At 44.3% G+C, this 23,151-nt stretch overlaps 1 protein-coding gene across 1 annotated transcript in view; it reads left to right on the top strand.

Annotated features, from left to right (window-relative positions):
• LOC147101786 (uncharacterized) overlaps window positions 1-23,151 on the top strand; it is a 106,662-nt gene that overhangs the window by 3,840 nt on the left and 79,671 nt on the right. Inside the window, exons 3-5 of the mRNA XM_085965724.1 lie at window positions 10,521-10,796; window positions 14,032-14,183; window positions 15,451-15,604. Of these exons, the coding sequence (XP_085821850.1) occupies window positions 10,521-10,796; window positions 14,032-14,183; window positions 15,451-15,604 (582 nt within the window). The remainder of the gene's footprint in view (window positions 1-10,520; window positions 10,797-14,031; window positions 14,184-15,450; window positions 15,605-23,151) is intronic.

Genomic DNA, 23,151 nt, shown 5'->3' with positions numbered 1-23,151 from the left:
CTGATCTTCTGCCTCAATTCCATTCACCGGCCTTATCGCCATATCCCTTGATGCTCTTACTGGTCAGAAATCTATCGACTTCTGTTTTGATTATACCCAATGACTGAGCCTCCACAGCCCTCTGGGGTAGAGAATTCCAAAGATTCACCACCCTCTGTGTGAAGAAATTTCTTCTCATCTCAGTCCTGAATGGCCTACCCTTTATCCTGAGGCTGTGGCCCCTGGTTCTAGACTCGCCAGCTAAGGGAAACATTCTCCCAGCATCCACCCTATCGAGCCCTGTAATAATTTTGTATGCTTCAATGAGATCCCCTCTCATTCTTCTGAATTCAAGAGAATACAGGCATAGTTTACTCAATCTCTTCTCATACGACAGTCCCGCCATCCCACGAATCAATCTCGTGAACCTTCGTTGCACTCCCTATATGGCAAGTATATCCTTCCTTAGGTAAGGAGACCAAAATTGTACACAGTACTCCAGGTGTGGTCTCACCAAGGCCCTATATAATTGGAGTAAGACTTCTTTACTCCTGTACTCAAATCCTCTTGTAATGTAGGCCAGCATACCATTTGCCTTCCTAATGGCTTGCTGCACCTGCACATTCACTTTCAGTGACTCATGTACAAGGACACTCAGGTCCCTTTGAGCATCTGCATTCCCCAGTCTTTCACCATTTAGGAAATACTCTGCCTTTCTGTTTTTTCTACCAAAGTGGATAACTTCACATTTATCCACATTATAATCCATCTGCCAACAGAGTGTCTTTCGTCAGAACTGGAAAAAGTTCGAGATGTATCAGGTTTTAAGCAAGTACAGAGGCAGGGAAATTGGGAGGGGCGGAAAGAACAAAAGGGAAGGTCTCTGATAGGGTGGTAATGGGACAAGAAAAGGAACAAAAGATGGGTCAAGAGGAGCTGTAAATGGGAATAGCAGAATCATTACCAACAGCTGCTGTCTGAAAAAATGGGAGCGGTGGTAACGATCTAACCCCTGCTTGGTTATGAGCTTGTTTCTGATTTTTGAAATCAGATGCAACAGTGTAGCCTGAAGTCAGGAATCAAGGAGGAGAGTTCCTATTTAAATATCAATGGGGCTCAAGGAGCAACAGCTGATGGGAATGCTGATAGTTGAAATTAGAAAGTTCAGGGAGAAAATATATTTCTGGACTTCAACCAAGATGAAGGTGAATCATTTGGTAGATAGATGCTTTAGCTTGACTGAGGTATTCAATTTAATTAAGAATAAACTGGGGTTGTTCTCCTTCGGGCATAGACGATTGAGAGGAGATTTGACAGAGGTGTTGAAAATCATGAGGGGTCCAGACAGAGTAGATAGAGAAAAACTGTTCCCATTGGCGGAAGGGTCGAGAGCCAGAGGACACAGATTTAAGGTGATTGGCAGAAGGTCCAAAGGCGACATGAGGGAAAACTTTTTTACGCAGCGAGTGGTTATGATCTGGAGTGCACTGGCTGAAAGGGTGGTGAAAGCAGACTCAATCGTGGCTTTCAAAAGGGAATTGGATAAGTACCTGAAAGAAAAGAAAATTGCAGGGCTACAGAGAAAGGGCGGAGGATTGGGACCAGTTGAAGTGCTCTTGCAGAGAGCCGGCATGGACTCGATGGGCCGAATGGCCTCCTAGTGCTGTAACGATTCTATGATTCTTCTACGATTCTAATCGCCTCCTCCATTTTCACCACAATCCCTATCAGTTGTGGGACTCACTAAGCTAACCACTTCTGATCAGTTGCATGGGTGGTTGGCTTAGTGAAGTTCTACTGTATATACAGGAATACCATAACATATACCATATTAACTTCTATTGCTTTTGTAGTTCATGTGCTGTTCATTTTCATCTTTTATTGGATCATGGATTTTTTTTTGGCAGAAGTTTTTTGGGTGGGGGAGGTTATTCGTATACACAAATACATATGGCACTTAAGACTAAAATTTCACTTCAATTATTGGAGAGATACTGCAGCACCAATCCAAAAAATGCTAGTTAATGTTTCCAATGAATCCCAGTTTTTGATACAGAAAGACTTTTCTTACTGAGGAACCTTTGAAACAAATGTGCAAGATACCAAATTTGCGCATTGAAAATTGGCTTTATTTTTTTTGTTGACTTGTATGGATTTAAAGATAAAAATGAAAACACAGATTCAGAATATACTGTCTTGAATCCACAAAAAAATTGTGTACCAATTCACTGAATTTTGTATTACATTAAGAATGTTAACTTTGGTCTGTAAAAACCAAATACATCAAAAAATGTAACCCAGAACCAAATCCTACCTCATAGTTGTAAAATTTCTAATTTCCTTTTTTCTGGACTAAAAGCCATAACTTGTAACAGTGAAGCATAAGGTTCTAATAGAACTGCAGGGCACAAAGCAGAAAGCAGTAGTGATTTGAAAGCTCTGCTTTGTGCCCTGCAGTTCTATTAGAACTCGGTGTCATTGATATCCAGTAGGAACGTAGGACCTCCAGTGCTTTAAAGTCTGTTGCAGCTTCTAAACACAAGAGTCTGGTTACAAAATAGATTTATTCCTAATGAGGTTTCCTAAACAAAAAGGCTGATTCCGAATCTTCTTCTTCATAGGCAGTTCCTCGGAACCGAGGATAACTTGCTTCCACACCAAAAATGAGTTCTCAGGTGACTGATGAGTCCAATGGGGGACCTACAGTCTCTGTCACAGGTGGGGCAGACGGTGGTTGAAGGGGCGGGTGGGTGGGGTACTTAGGTTGACGTGCGCTCCTTCCGCTGTTTGCGCTTGGCTTCCGCTTGCTCCTGGCGAAGAGACTCGAGGTGTTCGGCGCTTTCCTGGATGCTTCTCCTTCACTTTGTGCGGTCTTGGACCAGGGATTCCTAGGTGTCGGTGGGGATGTTACACTTTTTTCAAGGAGGCTTTGAGGGTGCCCTTGAAGCGTTTCCTCTGCCTACCTGGGGCTCTCTTGCCGTGTCGGAGCTCCGAGTAGAGCGCTAGTTTTGGGAGTGTCGTATCGGGCATGCGGATGATGTGACCCGTCCATCCAGTTGAGATGAAGATCTGATAAACAGCAACATGACTAACCATGTAATCCAGGGAAGCCTTTAATGATACCAAAAACAAATCATCAGGGTCAGGTCACATGGAACAGGGAATGGAGAATTCATGGTTTAAAATGGACAAGGAACACAAAGTTAACTGTGGTTTGTGCCTTTTCCTTTGTTTTCTCTCCCACATGGCAGCTGTCTCTCATCCTGCCAGCGCATTTCACACTTCATCTAGAGCCATCTTTTGTCTCTTTACCTGTCCTATTACCATCTCGCCTCGTCTTGAATATCTCTTAATGTCTCTTCACCTCTCAGACCTTCCCTTTTGTTCTTTCATCCCCTCCCCCAGTTCCCAGCCCCCAAACTGGCCTTTTAATCTGTTTCATTTCTTGCTTTTTTTCTCAGTTCTGAAGAAGGGTTTCGACCTGAAACATTAACTCGTGTTTCTCTCTCCATGGATGTTGCCTGGCCTACTGAGATTTTCCAGCGTTTTCTGCTTTTACAAAGTTAACTGTTGTGTTTTCTTTGATCATTCTGTTCGTAATGGTTTCTTGTAATACAGGTAGACTATCCCTTATCCGAAAGCCTTGGGACCAGCTGTGTTTCGGAATTCGGAATTTTTCGGATTTCAGAACGGTATATTTATTATGAGACTGGGAAACTCTGAACATTAAATTAATTTGGTAATTAGTATTTGTATTTAATATAAATTTTTAAAGTTCAGGCTACCTCTTGCGACTGTTCCGTGTCTCATTTCCCTTCCTGCTTCTCTGTGCTGCCGCTCACAGTCTGTTTACAGCTCCCCCTGCTCCGTATCTGAATTCCTTGACTTAGCGGGGGTCTGGGGCCCGACTGCCACCGCCAGTTGTGGGAAAGCCGGATATCGGCTGACTCCTACGCTAAGCTGGCCCGCAAATCAGGTCAGAAAAGAGGCAGCGTGCAGGAATTCTTGTTCTGGGCTCCGGAGGACCACTCCTGCTACTCTAGGGCCCACAAAATAAAAATGTTAAATTTGCTGAGCCAGTTTTTGAACAGCCTCTAGCATGCTCTTTAATGACTGCTGGTTAGACCGCTTAATGTCTGACGCCTCACACCTGCGTGGGTCAAGCATCGGCCGCGTCGGGTCATGTTTGGCGCTACTCGGGTCATGTCGTGCGCACGACTTACGCTCCACGAAAAAACTTTCGGTTTTCAGAGGTTTTCGGTTTTCAGAAGTGCGGATAAAGGATAGTCTACCTGTAATAATATTCTAAATTTGTTAGCAGTATGTTCATTCGTGTGGACAACATATTTCCATTTTACTGCCTTTTAAACCTTATGTTACCATCTATCGTTGTGATTGCCACCTCTGGCTTTAGTTTTTCTAAAAGCTGCACCATAACCACAGTCCTTTCATTTCATATTTGAATACGTAGAATTGCACAGCACAGAAGCAGGCCATTCGGGCCAACAGCTCTATGTCGGCATTTATGCTCCACACCGATCAGCCGAATTTTATCATTCTTTGTAGTTACCTAAGAATTTCTGGCTGGTTAACCGAGTAGAGAACGGAAACAAAAAGGAAACATTTGCAGGGCTATGGGGAAAGAGCAGGGGGAGTGAGACTAATTGGGGAGCTCCTTCAGAGAGCCGGCACAGGCGCGATGGGCCGAATGGCCTCCTTCTGTGCTGTCTGACTCTATGGTTCTACGAAGTCACTTTGTTCTGAGCAATTGGCCACCGAAGATTATTTTTTTAAAAACTGCAAATGCCGGTAGGCACGGGGAGCTTGGCCAAAATTTAAAATAAAGCAGCGAGTTGTTGCTGTTCCAAATTTACTTATTGATGCTTGGAACTGCAAAGTTCATGTGAGGAATGCTTCGAAAGGTGTACTGCACATAAAACAAGATTATTTTCAACTGGAAGGTTTGAGAGTTAAATTGAAAGGATGTACAGTAAGTAGAACAAAAGATCGGAACTGGCGGTTGGGAGAGCAATTGACTCTCATTTCATCTTGTCACTTGCAAAAGGAGGAAAACCATCCTTGCCTTGAAGACAAACACTTATCTTTGCCACAGTCACGACTTAGGAAAAAAGCAGATAAAACTCCTTGATCAGAGGCAGGGTAGTTAGTTCACAGAACGTGTCTCACATTAATTTTCTCATCTTTTGTTATAAGTGACAAAAGGCTTTTTCTAAAAAAGGATAGATTCATGTCGCTCCATCAGTTGCCTGGAAACACAAAGATTTGCAGCCTGCCATTTTTCCACAACTAAAAAAGAGAAAATTAAAAAAAAAAAGTTTCTCCTCATAGTTACTGTAGATCTTTCAGAAATGCTCCGAAAGATTGGAACAACTTTAGTTAAGAAAAAGAAAAGAAAGACTTGCATTTATATAGTGCCTTTCATGACCACCGGACGTCTCAAAGCGCTTTACAGCCAATTAAGTACTTTTTTTGAAGCGGAGTCACTGTTGTAATGTGGGAAACGCCAATTTGCGCACAGCAAGCTCCCACAACCAGCAATGTGATAATGACCAGATAATCTGTTTCTGTTATGTTGGTTGAGGGATAGATGATTGTCCAGGACAGTGTAAGGGTCAGTGTTTCCTCCTCCATTTTTGACAAGCTATCATGTTTCTCCTAAATAGACTCAAATTGCAGAAATGAATGTGCTTCAGCTATCGTTTTGACACACTGTGCATAATTATTCATCAAAAACGAGAGATTGACTATTAAATGACAACAGCAAAGATGGAATTTCGTTCAGTGAGCCTCAGAAGCAGCTCTGCAAAGTGCATATTTTAAATTTGCTTCTTTATAAAAGGTCACATTTAACCCTCGTCTTGTGCGATGTTGTCATTTGCCTTTCACCTGAAAAGGTAACGGCTTAGAATTTGGATGAGTGGGGCATCTCACGGCGAGCCCCATTTGTTAGATTGTTTTCCTCACCCATCAGCGTGAAAAATATTTGTGCTGCGAATTGCTGGAAGTGCGAGATGATAACGGGGAAATCTGGGGCCTCGGTGAACGATGGGGCCAACAGTCTATCTCCTTAGCCAATGAGATTAAAGGATAGAGAAAGATACAGGAACGAGGGAGGAGGAAATAGGGTGAATTAGAGTCAAATCAAATACAGAAAGAGAGGGAAAGAAAGATTGGATTAAGAGAGAAAGAGAAAAAAGAGACAGAAAGGAAATGTAAGAAAAAAATTTAAACTGTAAAAAACCTCAAGGAACAATTTACTACCTGCAGGAGTGAGAGTCCGCAGTTTCAATTGTTCCATTTCCGGGCCAGTATAGTCACTGTTGTCCTGTAGGCAAAAATGGCAGTGTATTTGTTCACCGCAGGGTCCCACAAACACCAATGAAATGAATGACCAGTTAATTGGTTTTGGCTTGTTTGAAGTAAATATGACCAAGCAGGAGTTTCCATTTGAAGTGTGGAAGCACAGATGTACGCCTCAGTATGATGTTAAGAGCAATGTTGTTTTGGTGAGGAATGAAGAATTAATATTAAACTTCAGGATGAGAAACCACCGCATACACAATTTCAGTTGCGCTAGAGACTGAGATGTCCCTGTATATTGAGACACAGAACGAAGGCAGGCAAATGGGGAGGAGAAGTAAACCTTTAAAACCTAAAATGAAGGTTGAGTCAACCCACATCTCTGAGATGCACCTCATAATGGGCCGGATATTCCGATCCCTACGGGTGGGTACGTGCTGTGTACCCACCCGTAGGGACATTGGAAATGCCGGTTTCAGGCATGCACTGCGCATGCGCTGGAAACCGGTATTTCTGATCTGTCAAGAAAGCTCTTGACAGATCCTCCAGCTGCCCGGGAGAAGGGCCTCTGCGGGCGGAGAGTTCCGCTTTTTGGAGACCCTCCGCCCGCAGAAAACACTTACAATTCTTGCGCCTGGTAAAAAACCCTATGTTGTGCTCCTATATGAAGTGTTTTTTAGCTTATCCCATTTGTACATCCCCCCCCCCCATTAAAATTGAAAACAACAATTTGTTTCAATGGATCACAGAGTGCAATCAAAACATGGATTAGGACAGCATTCATGTTCATGTGTATAGGAACAAACAAGGCTCTCAACGAAACACTATAACCCCCTGAGAGGTTTAAAACTATATCCAGAGCCAGTTCAACCAAATAGACACAATAGTGATGTACAGTAGTTATCAATGTAACACATCTTTACATATTGACGAAATAACAACAGAAAATGCTGGAAAAACTCAGCAGGCCAGGCAACATCCATGGAGAGAAATTAGAGTCAACGTTTCGGGTCAAAACCCTTTATCAAGACTAAAGAGGCACAGGGAATGAAATAGATTAAGAGGCCGGGCTGGGAGAGAACAAAAGAAACATATTTTCATTTGCAAATATGAAAACACAAGAACAGGAAAACACATCTTTCCTGGCACTCTTGCTCCCATCATTTTCAGAGGGAGCTGAAAATAGAGCAAGTAGCTCCTCTGCCACCACTTCAGCGTAGAGACAGAAGGCTCAGTCTTTTTATCATTTGCACAGATTGTGTTAATATTATACAAAATTATGCACTCAGTATAAAAGCCCAAGTAGCACCCCAAACCCACACGCATCTTCACTGCTAAACTACATACTCTGCAGTAGACCCAAGCAGAGATGGCAAGCGGTTTTGCAGTTTTACATAGAATCTACAGCCCAGTTGGCCCAACTGGTCTATGCTGGTGTTTATGCTCCCACCCTACTTCATCTCACCCTATCAGCATATCCTTCAGTTACAGGACATGTAGTTCAGTTCATTCTTGCTGGTGAAATCTTATACTGAGTGAAAGGCAACGGATAGTGAACATTAGTTGATTGAGGTTGAACTGTCACCTTAGAGCCATGGCCAAATACTTATCATTTTATATCGTTCATTATATGACATAAGCCCTTATTTTGTCATTTTTGTGACCCAGTGACTGTGCGATTAATTTTAGAGCATTTTGGGGCGCAAATAGCTGGAATAGGATAGTGGGAACTAATTATGTTATCGGTAGTTAAAGTGGGTCAGAATATTCCAGAAGAGGGCTCCACTCACCACCAGTCTGGGCCGGATATGAATACCCCATCTCTTGAACTTTATAGCCCTGATAACCTTACCAGCGATAGTGGCAAAGTTCACCTCGACGACTCTTGCAGGTTGAAAAATTGATGTTTACCATCCCTCACAGTACTGCAATATTTCACAAAAAATTCAATATATGAACAAAGGAAAAATGGAAATTTTGAATATATTGCATGCATAAAGAAGGAAAAGACATTTCTATAGATAAGAAAACCCTTTAGTTGCAGGGAAACTAGGCAGTTTCTACCTGGCTTTATACAGCTGGTGACATGCTATCAAGCTATTCCAACAAACCACATACATACTCATGCACACATTGTGGTGTATGAGATGCCAAAACAAATAAATACATATGCACACACAAGCAAATGAATACACGCATGCATGCACACTCACACATATGCACGCCTACACTATGGCATTTAGTAGAAGCACTACATAGACATTCATAGTGATAGTATGGTAGCTTGTCAATAATGAAAAAGATGCCCTTGAAAGTTTGTATGAACCATGTGACTGCTGTCAATCAGCAATAGCCTTGAAGCAACTGAAAGCCGTCTGCAGATGTTTATAGTGCTTCTTTCATTAATAGTCATTGGCTGCTGCTTTTAGATACACAAACAACTTAAAAACATTTCTCTAAAATGTTTTGTTATTAAAAAAAATCCACAGGTTCAAACCAAACAGTTTATGAGTGGTAAATGTTAGCTCTGTGTGGTTGCACTAACGTTTGAAAGTTATATCACACAAGCAACCTTGTAAGGGAAGAGCATCACTCACTACTATATACCTATTTATTGAATAAAATGGACTAAAAATGTTATTGGGTGACATTGATTGATGATCTGCCCTTGAACTGAGAACTGTTTAAAGTGATGTGAAGGATAAATTGGCTTATCAGATACTGAGGGTGAATGGGCACAATGATGTGAGGGGTGACTCCAGTTCTGTTTGTTCTCAGCAACTGAATAAAATCTGTAAAACCTTACATAGAGAAACATTTAATTAACTTAAAGTGGTCATTTTCTCTCTGTGTGGCGATATCTGTGCCACACCACTCTATGTTCATAGACAGTTTGGGAACTTGCTTCACATCTTGGCCGAAGTCATATTCAACCACAATCAGCTGCTATACAGAATTTCATCTTTTGTAGGAAAGAGTTGGAGCGAGCATCAGCATGTTAAATATGAGTTAGCTTGGCCTGGGGAACCAGAAACAGTTTTCCCTGATCTAATAAACTGGTATGAATATCATTTTCTATCCTTTCAATTGAGTGATGCATGGGGTTAAAACAAAATAGCGTTCTCTCAATGTAGTGAGAATCCTCTGGTCACTATGTGTAGACTGCTGTAAATTGTTCAATGAGGATTTCCTTTTGTTTGGTATTGTTAGCAAAATTGTAAATACATTACAACTCTTTCTTATCCGGCACCGACGGGACCGGCGTGGTGCCGGTTGATCAAAAAGTCCGGATTACAGAGAGGTATACTTACCAAGGTACGAGAGCCCCGTACACGGCCACAGATCCAGGAGTCCCTGTTGCATGGCAACAGGTGCAGGAACCCCGGTTACACGGCCACAGATCCAGGAGTCCCTGTTGCATGGCAACAGGTGCAGGAACCCCGGTTACACGGCCACAGATCCAGGAGTCCCTGTTGCATGGCAACAGGTGCAGGAACCCCGGTTACACGGCCACAGATCCAGGAGTCCCTGTTGCACAGCCACAGGTGCAGGAACCCCGGTTACACGGCCACAGATCCAGGAGTCCCTGTTGCATGGCCACAGGTGCAGGAACCCCGGTTACACGGCCACAGATCCAGGAGTCCCTGTTGCACGGCCACAGGTGCAGGAACCCCGGTTACACGGCCACAGATCCAGGAGTCCCTGTTGCATGGCAACAGGTGCAGGAACCCCGGTTACACGGCCACAGATCCAGGAGTCCCTGTTGCACGGCCACAGGTGCAGGAACCCCGGTTACACGGCCACAGATCCAGGAACCCCGGTTACACGGCCACTAATATATAGTAAAACTTATCTGAACCTACTCCTGAATTTTGCCGGTTAAGAGAGATTTCCGGTGTGTGTGGTTTTTTTAGGTGCCGGTTAAAAGAAAGTTTCCTGTAGTGAGCGGAGGAAGTCTTCATAAACATATTTACAATGTTGTTCTAAAGCGGACAGAGAAGTTCTTCCCTCAGTGCAATAAAACTTCATTAAATCTCTAGACCATACAGACATTGTATTGAGACATGAAAATTAAAATATCATTTTATGAAAGCAGAGGAGTCTACTCATGAATGGTACTTAAAGGCCCATCGGAAACTAGATACATGCTGTGTCTCTGTAGTTATTGGTATTGGCCGAGGACCATGACTGCTTCTGATTAACTGTCTTGTCTTTTCTAGTATTCACATCCTATCCTTCTGACACGGTGGCTTTAACAAAGAGACCCCTGAACATTTCTTGTGCCGCTGTTGAGAAAGACCATCGCACCCCTGCTTCTATCATCTGGTTCCATAACTTGGAGGACCCCATCCCGGGATTGAATGTCTGGGTTTACCAGTCACACACTGGATTTCTTTTCTTTCCTAGTCTGAGGGAGGAAGACCTTGGAAAATACACCTGCAAAGCGACATTGGGATTGTCCAGCATCAACGCCACCTTCAACATATACAAGGCCTGTACGTGGTACACTTTAAGTAAAACGAGATGGGTGAAATCATATCGTAATCGCTAACAGTGTCTTTCCTGAACTAGATGGTGGTGAAAGCAGTTAAGATATTAAGACCATGATTTACTGTGAACTTGTCTGTAGAATTTCAGGAGATTAGCTGTGAAGTGGTTTGCACACATTTTGGGGTCGATTTTCCCGAAGCTGTCGGGAAGAAGGCGGGACTACAACTTTCGGGTTTTAGACCCGCCTACATCGACGTCCGGCCAATCCGCGCGATTTTCCCTTGATTCACCTTGTTGAGCCCGCCCAGCGGGCTCAGCAGGCCAATTAAGGGCCACCCGGCAACAGGTGACATCACAGACTGCAATTTCATCTGTCAAGAGTTCTTGACAGATGAAATATCAGTGTTTCACAGCTGTTTGAAGCTGCCAAACACTGACGGTCTGAGTTCTAACATGAGTCCTTCTGCACAGACTCAGTTAGAAATCTCAGCAGCACTCAAAGCTGAAGGCTGTCACTTTTGACAGATCGCAGCCGTTCAGCTTTAAGTGCCGGCTGAGTGATGCGCTCCCGACGCCTACAGGAAGAAAGGCTGTTAAGGTAAGTACAGGTAAGTAAAAGTTCTTTACACACTTTAGACACACCAAACACACTTACCTTTGCACTCATGCACCCATCACTTACCTGAACACCGACATCGCGACCCCTCCAACTCCTTCAACCCGACGGCCCGCCTGCACTAACCTGGCGTGGTTTGGAGCCGTCGGGAATCCCACACGACACCCCTCAAAATAGGGATTAGGCTAAAAACTGCCTATTAACTACCTGTTAACAGGCAGTTAATTGGCACTAATCCCTTCCCGCCTCAGGTAGGCGGGTCCCAGTGCGGAGCGGGTACCCGCCGCCTCTGAAACTTGCGTGGAGCGGGGTTTTGGGCGGGATGGTGTCGGGACCCCCAAATTCGGGATTTCCCCCCCCCCACATGCCTGAAACCCCGCCTGACGGCTCCAGGAAAATCGACCCCTTTGTATTTGTGGATTATTCATGAATTGCTTTATTGCAGAAACAATACAATTGATATTCTGTGGAAATAACATGGATATGGGCCATAATAGAGAGTGAACTATAATAAAATTCAGCATGGTTGCGCTCCTGGAGTAGAACCCTGCTAGGTGGGAGTGCAGGTTAGAGAATTGAGGCTTGTAATTTTATTGCCCTATTTCTGATTCGTACAACTGTTGCTCGACTGTGAGAGTGAAGTGACATAAGAAAACTACTATGCACTTGGTCTAAGCATTAAACAAAGCTTTAATCAACTGTTTTACAACATGGAAGTCTAGTTGTGTCCTTCACTAGTTCCTGTTAAAGAATGTTCTGAGCAAGCTGGGCCCATGCCCTAGTATTTATACTCTCCCTGGACAGCGCCACCAGCAGGCCGCCCAGTATTATTTCATAAGTCATTTCCACATGAATGACATGATTCATGTCATGAAGCCTCTCTGAACTTGCCGTTACATGGCCAAAACAATAAAATACAGTCAGAGGATGTTCAAACTACATAGTACTCTGGTCAGCCCATACCTTGAATAATATGTCCAGTTCTGGCCACTGAAATAAAGGAAGACATTTTGAGCCCTGGAAGCAATTCAAAGAGCAGCCAACAGACTTCTGCCCAGCAACAGGAATTGAGATATGAGGGGGAAAAATGTGAACTTTTCATCCTTGAAGGGAGGTGACCAAAAATATATAACATAAGTAAAAGGTACAGAAAACCTTGGCCTACAACAATACTTCAAACTAAACCTGGACAGTAGTATAAGGGGACACAGGTTCAAACTAATAAATGGGCAAATTTAGGACTGATCGGAAGTTCTTCATAGAGTGTTCAATTGATAGAATAGACTTCTGGGTAGGGTAGTGGAGGTAAAAACCCTGGAATAATTTAAGAAACAGTTGAATGCCACAATGGAAGGATTGTACATTTTCTCTGGATGAGTGAGTTAAGTTGGGTTAAATGGCTTTCATCATCTGTATCTGTCTTGTGATATTAACTCAACAGTGCTGATCTACAAACTGGCACTTTACAGATATTCAAATACTGGGAATTTAAACCTCATCTTATTGACAGTCAAACGGTGCAGGCACTTCACAGGATTGCTGCTCATCGCTTTTTTTTACAATATGGACCAATTTCCAAGTTCAAGGGAGCCTTGCCTGCAGACCGTAAATAACAGGAAATTATGGATGCATTACCCTTGATTTTCCATCTATAATGGATGGAAAATGATCGGATCGCACCTGTGATATAGCTTGATGTGCATGGCCCCATGCTCAAGGCTTCCTGCTGGTAGCACAAGCCACGTGCCCTTCTTCTTCTTCAACCTGTGAATCTTTGCTTGTGAGTGTCTGTGTTATCAATAGGATTTGACAGATGATCTAATGCTTCCGAAGTTTGTGTCATGTGACACTCGATGAGCAGAACCCTCATGTTTACCCAGTCAAAGGTCAAAAGTAATTTCCCCTTTCCGTGTTTGATTGGGTGAATGATCCAATATGAAAATTAACTGATTTCTCTTAAGTGAAAGGTTTAAACAAATTCTTGACATTTTTGGGGTTGAGAAGATATGTTTAGAGAAGTGAACTGAAGAACTACCTGCCCTTCTGGTCCAAGAGAGTTAATGTTAATTTGTTCTGCCTGAGGATATGAGGTAACAGCATAGAAATGTCATTGATTAGCAGGTCACCGGGTTGGAGTGTGGGAATGGGAATTTGACACCTGTAGGAATAGCCTTTTGGAGTCAGTTTTGAGCAAGATGGAGAGCTGTGCCTTACTTCAGACCCTTGTTCTACTTTGTACAGGAATATAATACCTATCATCCAAGCGATCTACATTTAACATGCAATGATTTTAGTGCTGTTGTAGATTTTTTGGAGGATATGGTCCCCACAGCACTGGGCATATTAAAATAACCCAGAAGGCATAAGTATAGTTACAGTCACTACAAGCCTCAGTTCCAGGATAGAATGACTACACTATAATGCTGTCCATGGATTGGTTGGAAGATCTAATGTGCTCCATCATCATAGGAGACTAGTCTAGGTTATAAAACCTTTGTACGCCCTTGAAATTCTGCAATTTTCAATTGATATTAAAAAGGTCGTCTGGGTTAGAGGAATTGTTTGCATTGTATTGCACAAAGCATTAATAATAAAGACTGTGACTTCCCTGTCTTCTCTTGCAGACATTGAGCCAGTGTTTTACAGCCCAAGCTCTCAGACTACAAACGCAGGAGAAAGTGTTTCCTTTCAATGTGTTTCTGGAGAGAGTCGACCCTTGGTTGAGATCAGATGGACTAAAGACAGAAGGATAGTCAGTGAAGGGTTTCAGTTCCAGGTAGGAATAGATTAATAACCTGTAACCCGAGGGATTGGAAACCAAGTTAACGGGACTGCTTGTCTCCATCTCTTTGGAGTTGTGTACTAACATTGTCATTCTGTACGCAGTAGCAGACTTTGTGATTACCAGTTGGATATCCCCAAATCGATTCATGATACTTGTAAAATACCGTTGAAGAATAATGGGTCAATCTTTAGGGTTATGTTGTCATTTAAGTATAAGATTTGTTTTGTTCCAGTGGCAGCATTTCTTTTATTTTCTCCTGGCTTGACTCCTTGCTGGGATATGTGCCCATGGACATTGGTCATCCTCCAGTACCTTGCTCAAGCAGACATTGTTCACGCATGAGTCATGACTGTGAGAGTTGGCAGACTATTCCACCACGAGGTGCACAACAGCCAAGCTGGATCCTGTTTTCACCCGACATACTCTCTGGAGTTTAGAAGAATGCGAGGTGATCTCATTGAAACATATAAGATTCTGAGGGGGATTGACAGGGTAGATGCTGACAGGTTGTTTCCCCTGGCTGGAGAGTCTAGAACTAGGGGGGGGGTCATAGTCTCAGAATAAGGGGTCAGCCATTTAAGACTGAGATAAGGAGGAATTTCTTCACTCAGAGGGTTGTGAATCTTTGGAATTCTCTCCCCCAGAGGGGTGGATGCTGAGTCATTGAGTATGTTCAAGGCTGAGATCGATAGATTTCTGGACTCGAGAGGAATCAAGGGTTATGGGGATCGGGCAGGAAAGTGGAGTTGAGGTCGAAGATCAGCCATGATCTTATTGAATGGTGGAGCAGGCCCGAGGGGCCGTATGGCCTACTCCTGCTCCTAATTCTTATGTTCTTATGACGCCACGCCCAATTTAACTGGATAGCAATCAAGAGCCCAGAGGAATTGAGGCTAATTGTAGCATCTCTACTGCTGTCCAGCTGAGATCAGTTAAATCAGCACAGAGCTGTAATCAAACCTGGGATGCCTCTGCTCACTCACTGGATAAACTCGCAACATCAGTATTTCTAATCCTCCGTGAACAGAGAATGTCTGTTTTTCTCCAGTAAACATTCTGTTAACAAAGTTGCAGAGACGTGCAGGGTTTTAAGGTGTGAGATCCAAAGAAGCAATTTTGTTGAAGAACTATGGAGCAAAACAAGTATTTTCTCATTTTTTTATTATTAGCCTAATCACAGAAGTATCGAAGGGTTCTAAGAAGGAGAAACTTAAGCAAGAAATATTTTCAGATTCCTGTGTGTTTTTGTACACTTTAGGGACAGTATGGTGGTAAAAACTCTCTCAAAGTATCTGGAACTCTACGTATTGCTAATGTCTCGAAGGAAGATGAAGGAGAGTACATCTGTGTTAACCATAATCCTCTACTTAACGTCACTGTAGAAAGCACGCCAGCTATGCTGAAGGTTAAAGGTCAGTCCTGCTCTTTACTCTCTACCACTATCTTTATTTAGGACATTCACACGAGAGCTTCAACAATCATTTTGTTTATTGTTATTCATTGTAATATCGAATGAATTTAAAAATGTGAGCTAGGACGACAAAAATGATCTTCCATTGAAATGGAATTGCTAATAAAATGCAAAAGAAAATTGTTCCTATATATAGGTGAAAAAAAGCAAATGCTGGAAATCTGAAATCAAACCATAAATGCTGGATATGTACAGTTAGTTCAGCAGCATTTGCAAAGGTAAAAGATAGGTTAGCATTTGTGTGTCGACCCTTTGTTGGAACTGGGAACTGGGAGATAAATGAGACCTTTCATGGAACTGAACAAATAAGGGAGGGGAAATGCAACAACAACAACAACTTGTATTTATATAGCGCCTTTAACATAGTAAAACGTTCCAAGGCGCTGCACAGCAGTATTAAAAGACAAAAAATTTGACACCGAGCCACATAAGGAGAAATTAGGGCAGGTGACCAAAAGCTTGGTCAAAGAGGTAGGTTTTAAGGCGCGTCTTAAAGGAGGAGAGAGAGGAAGCGAGGGGGACAGGTTTAGGCAGGGAATTCCAGAGCTTCGGGTCTAGGCAATCGAAGGCACGGCCTCCAATGGTTGAGCGATTATAATCAGAGATGCTCAAGAGGGCAGAATTTGAGGAGTGCAGATATCTCGGGGGTGGGAAGGGCGGTGGGGGGCTGAAGGAGACTACAGAGATTAGGAGGGGCGAGGCCATGGGGGGGATTTGAAAACAAGGATGCCAATTTTGAAATCGAGGCGTTGCTTAACTGGGAGTCAATGTAGGTCAGCGAGCACAGGGATGATGGGTGAATGGGACTTGGTGCGAGTTAGGACACGGGCAGCTGAGTTTTGGATGACCTCAAGTTTACGTAGGGTAGAATGTGGGAGGCCAGCCAAGAGTGCGATGGAATAGTCAAGTCTAGAGGTAACAAAGGCATGGATGAGGGTTTCAGCAGCGGATGAGCTGAGGCAAGGGCGGAGATGGGCGATGTTATGGAGGTGGAAATAGGTGGTCTTAGTTATGCTGTGGATATGTGGTCGGAAGCTCATTTCAGGGTCAAATATGACACCAAGGTTGCGAACAGTCTGGTTCAGCCTGAGGCAGATGTTAGGGAGAGGGATGGAGTCAGTGGCTAGGGAACGGAGTTTGTGGTGGGGACCGAAAACAATGGCTTCGGTCTTCCCAATATTTAATTGGAGAAAATTTCTGCTCATCCAGAACTGGATGTCGGACAAGCAGTCTGACAATTTAGAGACCGTGGAGGGGTTGAGAGAAGTGGTAGTGAGGTAGAGCTGAGTATCATCAGTGTACTTGTGGAAACTGACGCTGTGTTTTCGGATGATGTCGCCAAGGGGCAACATGTAGATGAGAAATAGGAGGGGGCCAAGGATAGATCCTTGGGGGACACTAGAGGTAACAATGCGGGAGCGGGAAGAGGAGCCATTGCAGGCGATTCTCTGTCTGTGATTAGATTGATAAGAATGGGACCAGGCGAGTGCAGTCCCACCCAGCTGGACGATGATGGAGAGGCGTTGGAGAAGGATGGAGTGGTCAACCGTGTCAAAGGCTGCAGACAAGTCAAGAAGGACGAGGAGGGTTAGTTTACCTTTGTCACAGTCACAAAGGATGTCATTTGTGACTTTGTTGAGAGCCGTTTCGGTACTGTGGCAAGGGCGAAAACCTGATTGGAGGATTCAAACATGGAATTGCGGGAAAGATGGGCACGGATTTGAGAGGCGACAACACGTTAAAGTACTTTGGAGAGGAAAGGGAGGTTGGAGATGGGGGTGGTAGTTTGCAAGGACGGAGGGGTCAAGGGTTTTTTTGTGGAGAGGGGTGATGACAGCAAATTTGAGGAAGAGGGGGACAGTACCTGAGGGGAGAGAACCGTTAACAATGTCAGCTAACATTGGAGCCAGAAAAGTTGGGTGGTCAGCAGTTTGGTGGGAATAGGGTCGAGGAAGCAGGAAGTGGGTCTCATGGACAAGATGAGCATGGCGAGGTCATGAGGGGAGATCGGAGCGAAACTGGAGAAAGATGTGAGTTCAGGGCTAGGGCAGGGGGGAACCTTGGAGGAAGTTTAGCCCGGTGGGCTACGGGAAGGAAGGGAAGTGGCAGAGGCAGCTGAACGGATGGTCTCAATCTTGGAGAGAAAGAAGTCCATGAGCTCCTCACACTTGTTGTCAAAGGTGAGGGTGGAGGAGACAGGGGAGAGGGGTTTAAGAAGACAGTTAGCAGTAGAGAATAGGAGCTGAGATTTATCTTTGCATTCCAGAATGATTCGTAGAGCAAGTTATTATCTTAATGGCAAGAAACTGGAAAGTACTGAAGTACAAAGGGATCTGGGGGTCCTGGTGCACGAAACTCAAAAGGTTAGTATGCAGGTGCAGCAAGTGATTAAGAAGGCCAGTGGAATGTTGGCTTTCATTGCTAGGGGGATAGAATATAAAAATAGGGAGGTACTGCTTCAGTTGTACAAGGTATTGGTGAGACCGCACCTGGAATACTGCGTACAGTTTTGGTGTCCATACTTAAGAAAGGACATACTTGCTCTCGAGTCAGTACAAAGAAGGTTCACTCGGTTAATCCCGGGGATGAGGGGATGGACATATGAGGAGAGGTTGAGTAGATTGGGACACTACTCATTGGAGTTCAGAAGAATGAGAGGCGATCTTATTGAAACATATAAGATTGTGAAGGGGTTGGATCGGGTGGATGCGGGGAGGATGTTCCCGATGATGGGTGAAACTAGAACTAGGGGGCATAGTCTTCGAATAAGGGGCTGCTCTTTCAAAACTGAGATGAGGAGGAACTACTTCACTCAGAGGGTGGTTGGTCCATGGAATATGCTGCCCCAAAAAGTTGTAGAAGCTACATCATTACATAAATTTAAAACAGAAATAGACAGTTTCCTAGAAGTAAAGGGAATTAAGGGTTACGGGGAGCGGGCAGGAATTTGGACACGAGTCTAGGTTCGGATCGGTCATGGCCCTGTGGGTAGTGGAGTGGGCCCAGGGGCCGTGTAGCCTGATCCTGCTCCTATTTCGTGTGTCTAATTCTGTTAGATTCAGGAGATGGTTCTGTGATAGTGAATTGGCGGTTAGGATCAGATCAGCCATGATCTTATTGAATGGCGGAGCAGGCTCGAGGGGCCGATTGGCCTACTCCTGCTCCTATTTCTTATGTTCTTATGTTCTTATTCTGGAATAGTGAACAATTTTGGCAGACGAGAGCAGGACCCAATAATGCTTTATGTGGTCCAGCCAGATCTGGCGATAAATGGCTAAACCAGGTGTCTGCCATATCCGTTCAAGTCTGTGTCCCGTGATTTGGGGTTTTGGGTGCTTAAGTTATGAGGAAAGCGTTAAAAGACCATTGGCTTGTTTTCTTAGAAAAGAGACTTTGAGGTAATCTAATTAAAGTTTACAGGATTATGAAGGGAATTGGCAGAATTGATTTAAGGGAAGTGTTCACTGTGGTAGAGTATTCAAATATTGGGGCACATGAATGAAGAATTTAGGAGTAAGAAGGGAAATCAGTCAGAACCTTTTTACTCAAAGGGTAAGAGCATTGCACAATAAGGTTTCCAGGGAAACCAGTCAAGGTCAAAGTGAAGGCCAAGAGCCATAATGCAGCTCACCACCTGGGTTGGAGACTAAAAGAGAAGAAAATGTAAGTAAAGAAATAGTGCCAACTTTGGATTTTAAAAAGGTAAAGATTGCAGGAGGTAAGAAAGAGGTAAGAAGTTCCACAGCTTTGAGAAAAGAATGAGTTGGAAATTATACATGGAGTCTTAATTTCAACATAGTGGGAATGTCGGGAGTAGACAGAGTGTGTAAAATGGCATATTCGGAGCTTGGGAAGAACAAAAGAGGAGGATAAATGTTTGACCTGATGGAGGAAACCGCATTGCTTGGAGGCTGTGTTGATATAGCGGAGGTGGTGTGTTCCATGTGAGTTGGAGGAATTGGTGAGACCGGAATTGCCATTGGATGACGAAAGACTAAGGGTGGAGTCACCAAAGGTAAGAGATGGAGGCTCTGTTGGTTAGACGTGAGAGACTGTGAAGAACTTAGGGCAGTGATATACATTTTTCTTTACCAAGGAGCATGTTGGAGACCAAGAATGCTGTGATTGAATCATTGCACAGCTAGAAGACTGGAGGTTGTGGGCACAAGGACATGCGATTTGATGGAAGTAGAATGGAATCATTAGCAAAAGATTGGATGGGGCTGGATGATAATTATAGGGGATTAATGATATGTAAAAAGAACAGAGTGAGATATAAGACAGAATACTGGGTAAAATCCTGAATTCATGGAAAATAGCCAGAAGAGGATCATTAATCACAACATATGTAGAGCAATTTGGGAGGAACTTGGATAGCCATAAGCATAGATGGGAGGCCATATGCTAGTAGCTTGCATCCTGGCAAAGGCTTCAGAGACTCCTAACACAATGATAGATGATTTATAGATACATAACATAGTCAACAAGATCACCAGTGGAACTACCATGCCAAAAACTATACTGGTGGCCATGGACTAGGTCAGCACTTGCAAAGTGATGGATCATTTTGGAGTGATTGGAGAGAGGTAGCAGAGAATTGAACAAGAGAATTAGATGTGTTTCTGGAGAGAGAAGGGATTGAGGGATCTGGGGGGCCACTAGGTAGGGTCGATCCCTGAAAAAGGGGAGTGGTTTGTTGGGCCAATGGCTTTTTACTGTTACTACAAATCCTGAAATTCATATGTATCAAAGGAAAAAATAGTCTGGGAATTGTTCATGTACTACTATTTTATGCCAACAGATGGGGGTGTTGCTCATCTCTTTCTGTAAGAATCAAAAGAAAAACATTGGAAATCTAAAACAAAAACAGGAACTATTAGAAGCACACGATCAGTTGGTTCATCGGCATCTGAAAAGAGAAAAATGGTTAACGTTTTGGATGAGATCCACTGTCAAAAGCCTTTCTTTAACAGAACTAAATGGCTGGAAACGTGTTTCTTAAGGCATTGGAGTCATATACAACAACAACAACATGTATTTATATAGCGCCTTTAACGTAGTAAAATGTCCCAAGGTGCTGCACAGGAGTATTTTAAGACTAAAAAAAATTTGACACCAGATATACAGCAGATGAGGTTAATTATGAGCCATAACATTACCTGCGTGACCTGTGAAATGAATTTAGTTTTCAGAATTTATACAGTTGGAGGTAGTTTTGTTGTTGCTGCAAGTTATGGCTTGAAGCTGTCAAAGTTGCTTGTGAAATCATCACTGCCTCATTGCATCTGACTCCAGCGGTGGTATCAAGGTTAGTAATTAAGTGATCAGCAAAGCAATTCTAGGAAAGCCTTTGTAACAGCGACTCTGCTCTACCACTGACAGCCACAACAGGAATAGCTGCTTATTTCTTCACCGCTTATCATGGGGACCTGCATAATCTAAAGGAATTTAGCCTCAGAATCCAGGACCAATTTCCCAGGAACATTCCATTTCTTTGGGTTTTCTAGTCCACTAACGAACTGCAGGAATGTCTCATTCAGATTTTTTAAAAGAAATGTTGGTAGCCCTCTTGTTACACCACCCACGCTGATCTCACTGTCCTTGAAAAGTCTTTGACTGATTATCAAGTACATGCCCTCTGCATCTTTTTATGTTTTGTGTTATGACCTGCAGGTCAGTGCTGTACCTGAAGATCTGGCGATCAACCTGACATGACCTTAAAACTGTTGTTACAGAGGGAGGTTTGATGACTCATCTTCCGATTCGGCACTTTACAGCCTTCCGGACTCAATATCGAGTTCAACAATTTCAGATCATAACCTCGGCCCCTATTACATTTTTACATATTTTTTATCCACACTTTGTTTTGTGCCCTTCCCCCTTTTTCTCTCTCCCACATGGCAGTTGTTTCTCATTCTGCCAGCGCATTTCACACCTAATCTAGAGAGGTCTTTTGGCCTAGAAATTCAGTTGTTTGCGCCAGCCGCTAGCGCCTTAGGAGGAGGAGAAGTGGGGTGCTAAGTGGCTAGCGCCCGGGCGCAGCGCGATCTGCGCCTCTCGCGAACTTCAGTTAAGAGTTAGCGGCGGCGCAAAACCTTGAGCGCGCGCAGATCCTGACGTCATTTCATGGCGCAACGCCCTTTGTGCGCCCCAAACCAGAAATTCAGTGGCGCCGGCCTATTGTGCGCCTGGCGCCCCTAGCGACTGGTAGAGGGGAACGGTTCCCAGTCGGCGCGGGGGGTGCTAATTAAAGGGGACTCCTCCTGCAGTATAAATGGCAGCCATTTTGCACCACTCCTTCTTTGTGAGAGACAGATCTTTGGAGAGAGACAAAGGTAGAGAGCTTTCCGGTTTGGCTCAACACTCGCACAGGTACTTGTGGCTTCAGGCCACAGCTTTGCACTTGTCTTTAACTTCAGAGTCATAGCATTGATTGGAAACATATAATGGGGGCTGCAATGGGTGGAAACGTTGGGCTTCTCCATTGCATTCAAAGGGCTCAGAGACGCCGTGAGAGAGTGCCAGTCATGGCCAGACGGAGAAGGGCAACAGGCGTCGGCAAAGGAGGCCTTACCCACCCAGGGTATACCACCAGCAGTTCTCATATCTGAACATGTCTGAGGAGCAGTGTGTTCGGAGGCTGCGATTCAGAAGGGCGGTGGTCACTGAGATCTGCCACCTGCTTCGCGGAGATCTGCAGCCACAGCTGAGGAGCAGGACGTCTCTGTCGGTGGCAGTGAAGGTGACGGTGGCTCTCAACTTCTATGCCACCGGCTCCTTCCAATCCGCTACTGGGGACATTTCCAACATCTCCCAGTTTGCGGTACATTGCTGCATCCGCCAGGTGACCAATGCCCTTTTCAGAAGGAGACGTCAGTTCATCTCCTTCCCCATGACCATTGACAAGCAGCAAGAGCGTGCAATGGGCTTTGCAGCATTAGCGGGCTTCCCCATGGTGCAGGGCGCCATTGACTGCACGCATGTGGCTTTGCGGGCACCTCTAGAGAATGCCGAGGATTACCGCAACCGGAAGGGCTACCATTTGCTCAATGTGCAGTTGGTGTGTGACCACAGGCAGCTCATCCTAGCTGTCAATGCCCGCTTTCCAGGCAGCAGCCATGATGCCTTCATCCTGCGCCAGACTTCTGTGGCAGACATGTTCGAGGCCCAGCCTCACCCACGAGGATGGCTTCTCAGGGACAAAGGCTATCCTTTGTGCACCTGGCTGATGACCCCGCTCCGTGCGCCCAGCACCCTCGCTGAAGAGCGATACAATGACAGCCATCAAGCAACCAGGAACATCATTGAGCAAACAATCCGCGTGCTGAAGCAATGGTTCCGCTGTCTGGATCGTTCCGGGGGAGCCCTACAGTACTCGCCTGAGTGAGTCTCCCATTTCGTTGTCGTGTGCTGCATGCTGCACAACCTGGCTATTCGCAGGACTCGGCCACTGCCAGCAGACATTGGAGGACCACCAGAGGAGGAGGA

The sequence above is a fragment of the Somniosus microcephalus genome, chromosome 23 (assembly GCF_052327205.1).
Source record: "Somniosus microcephalus isolate GS21.2 chromosome 23, FLI_Smic_1.0, whole genome shotgun sequence".
In the NCBI taxonomy this organism is placed as follows: Eukaryota; Metazoa; Chordata; class Chondrichthyes; order Squaliformes; family Somniosidae; genus Somniosus; species Somniosus microcephalus.
The sequence above is the reverse complement of the archived record's forward strand: the minus strand, read 5'-3'. Positions and strand labels throughout refer to the sequence as shown.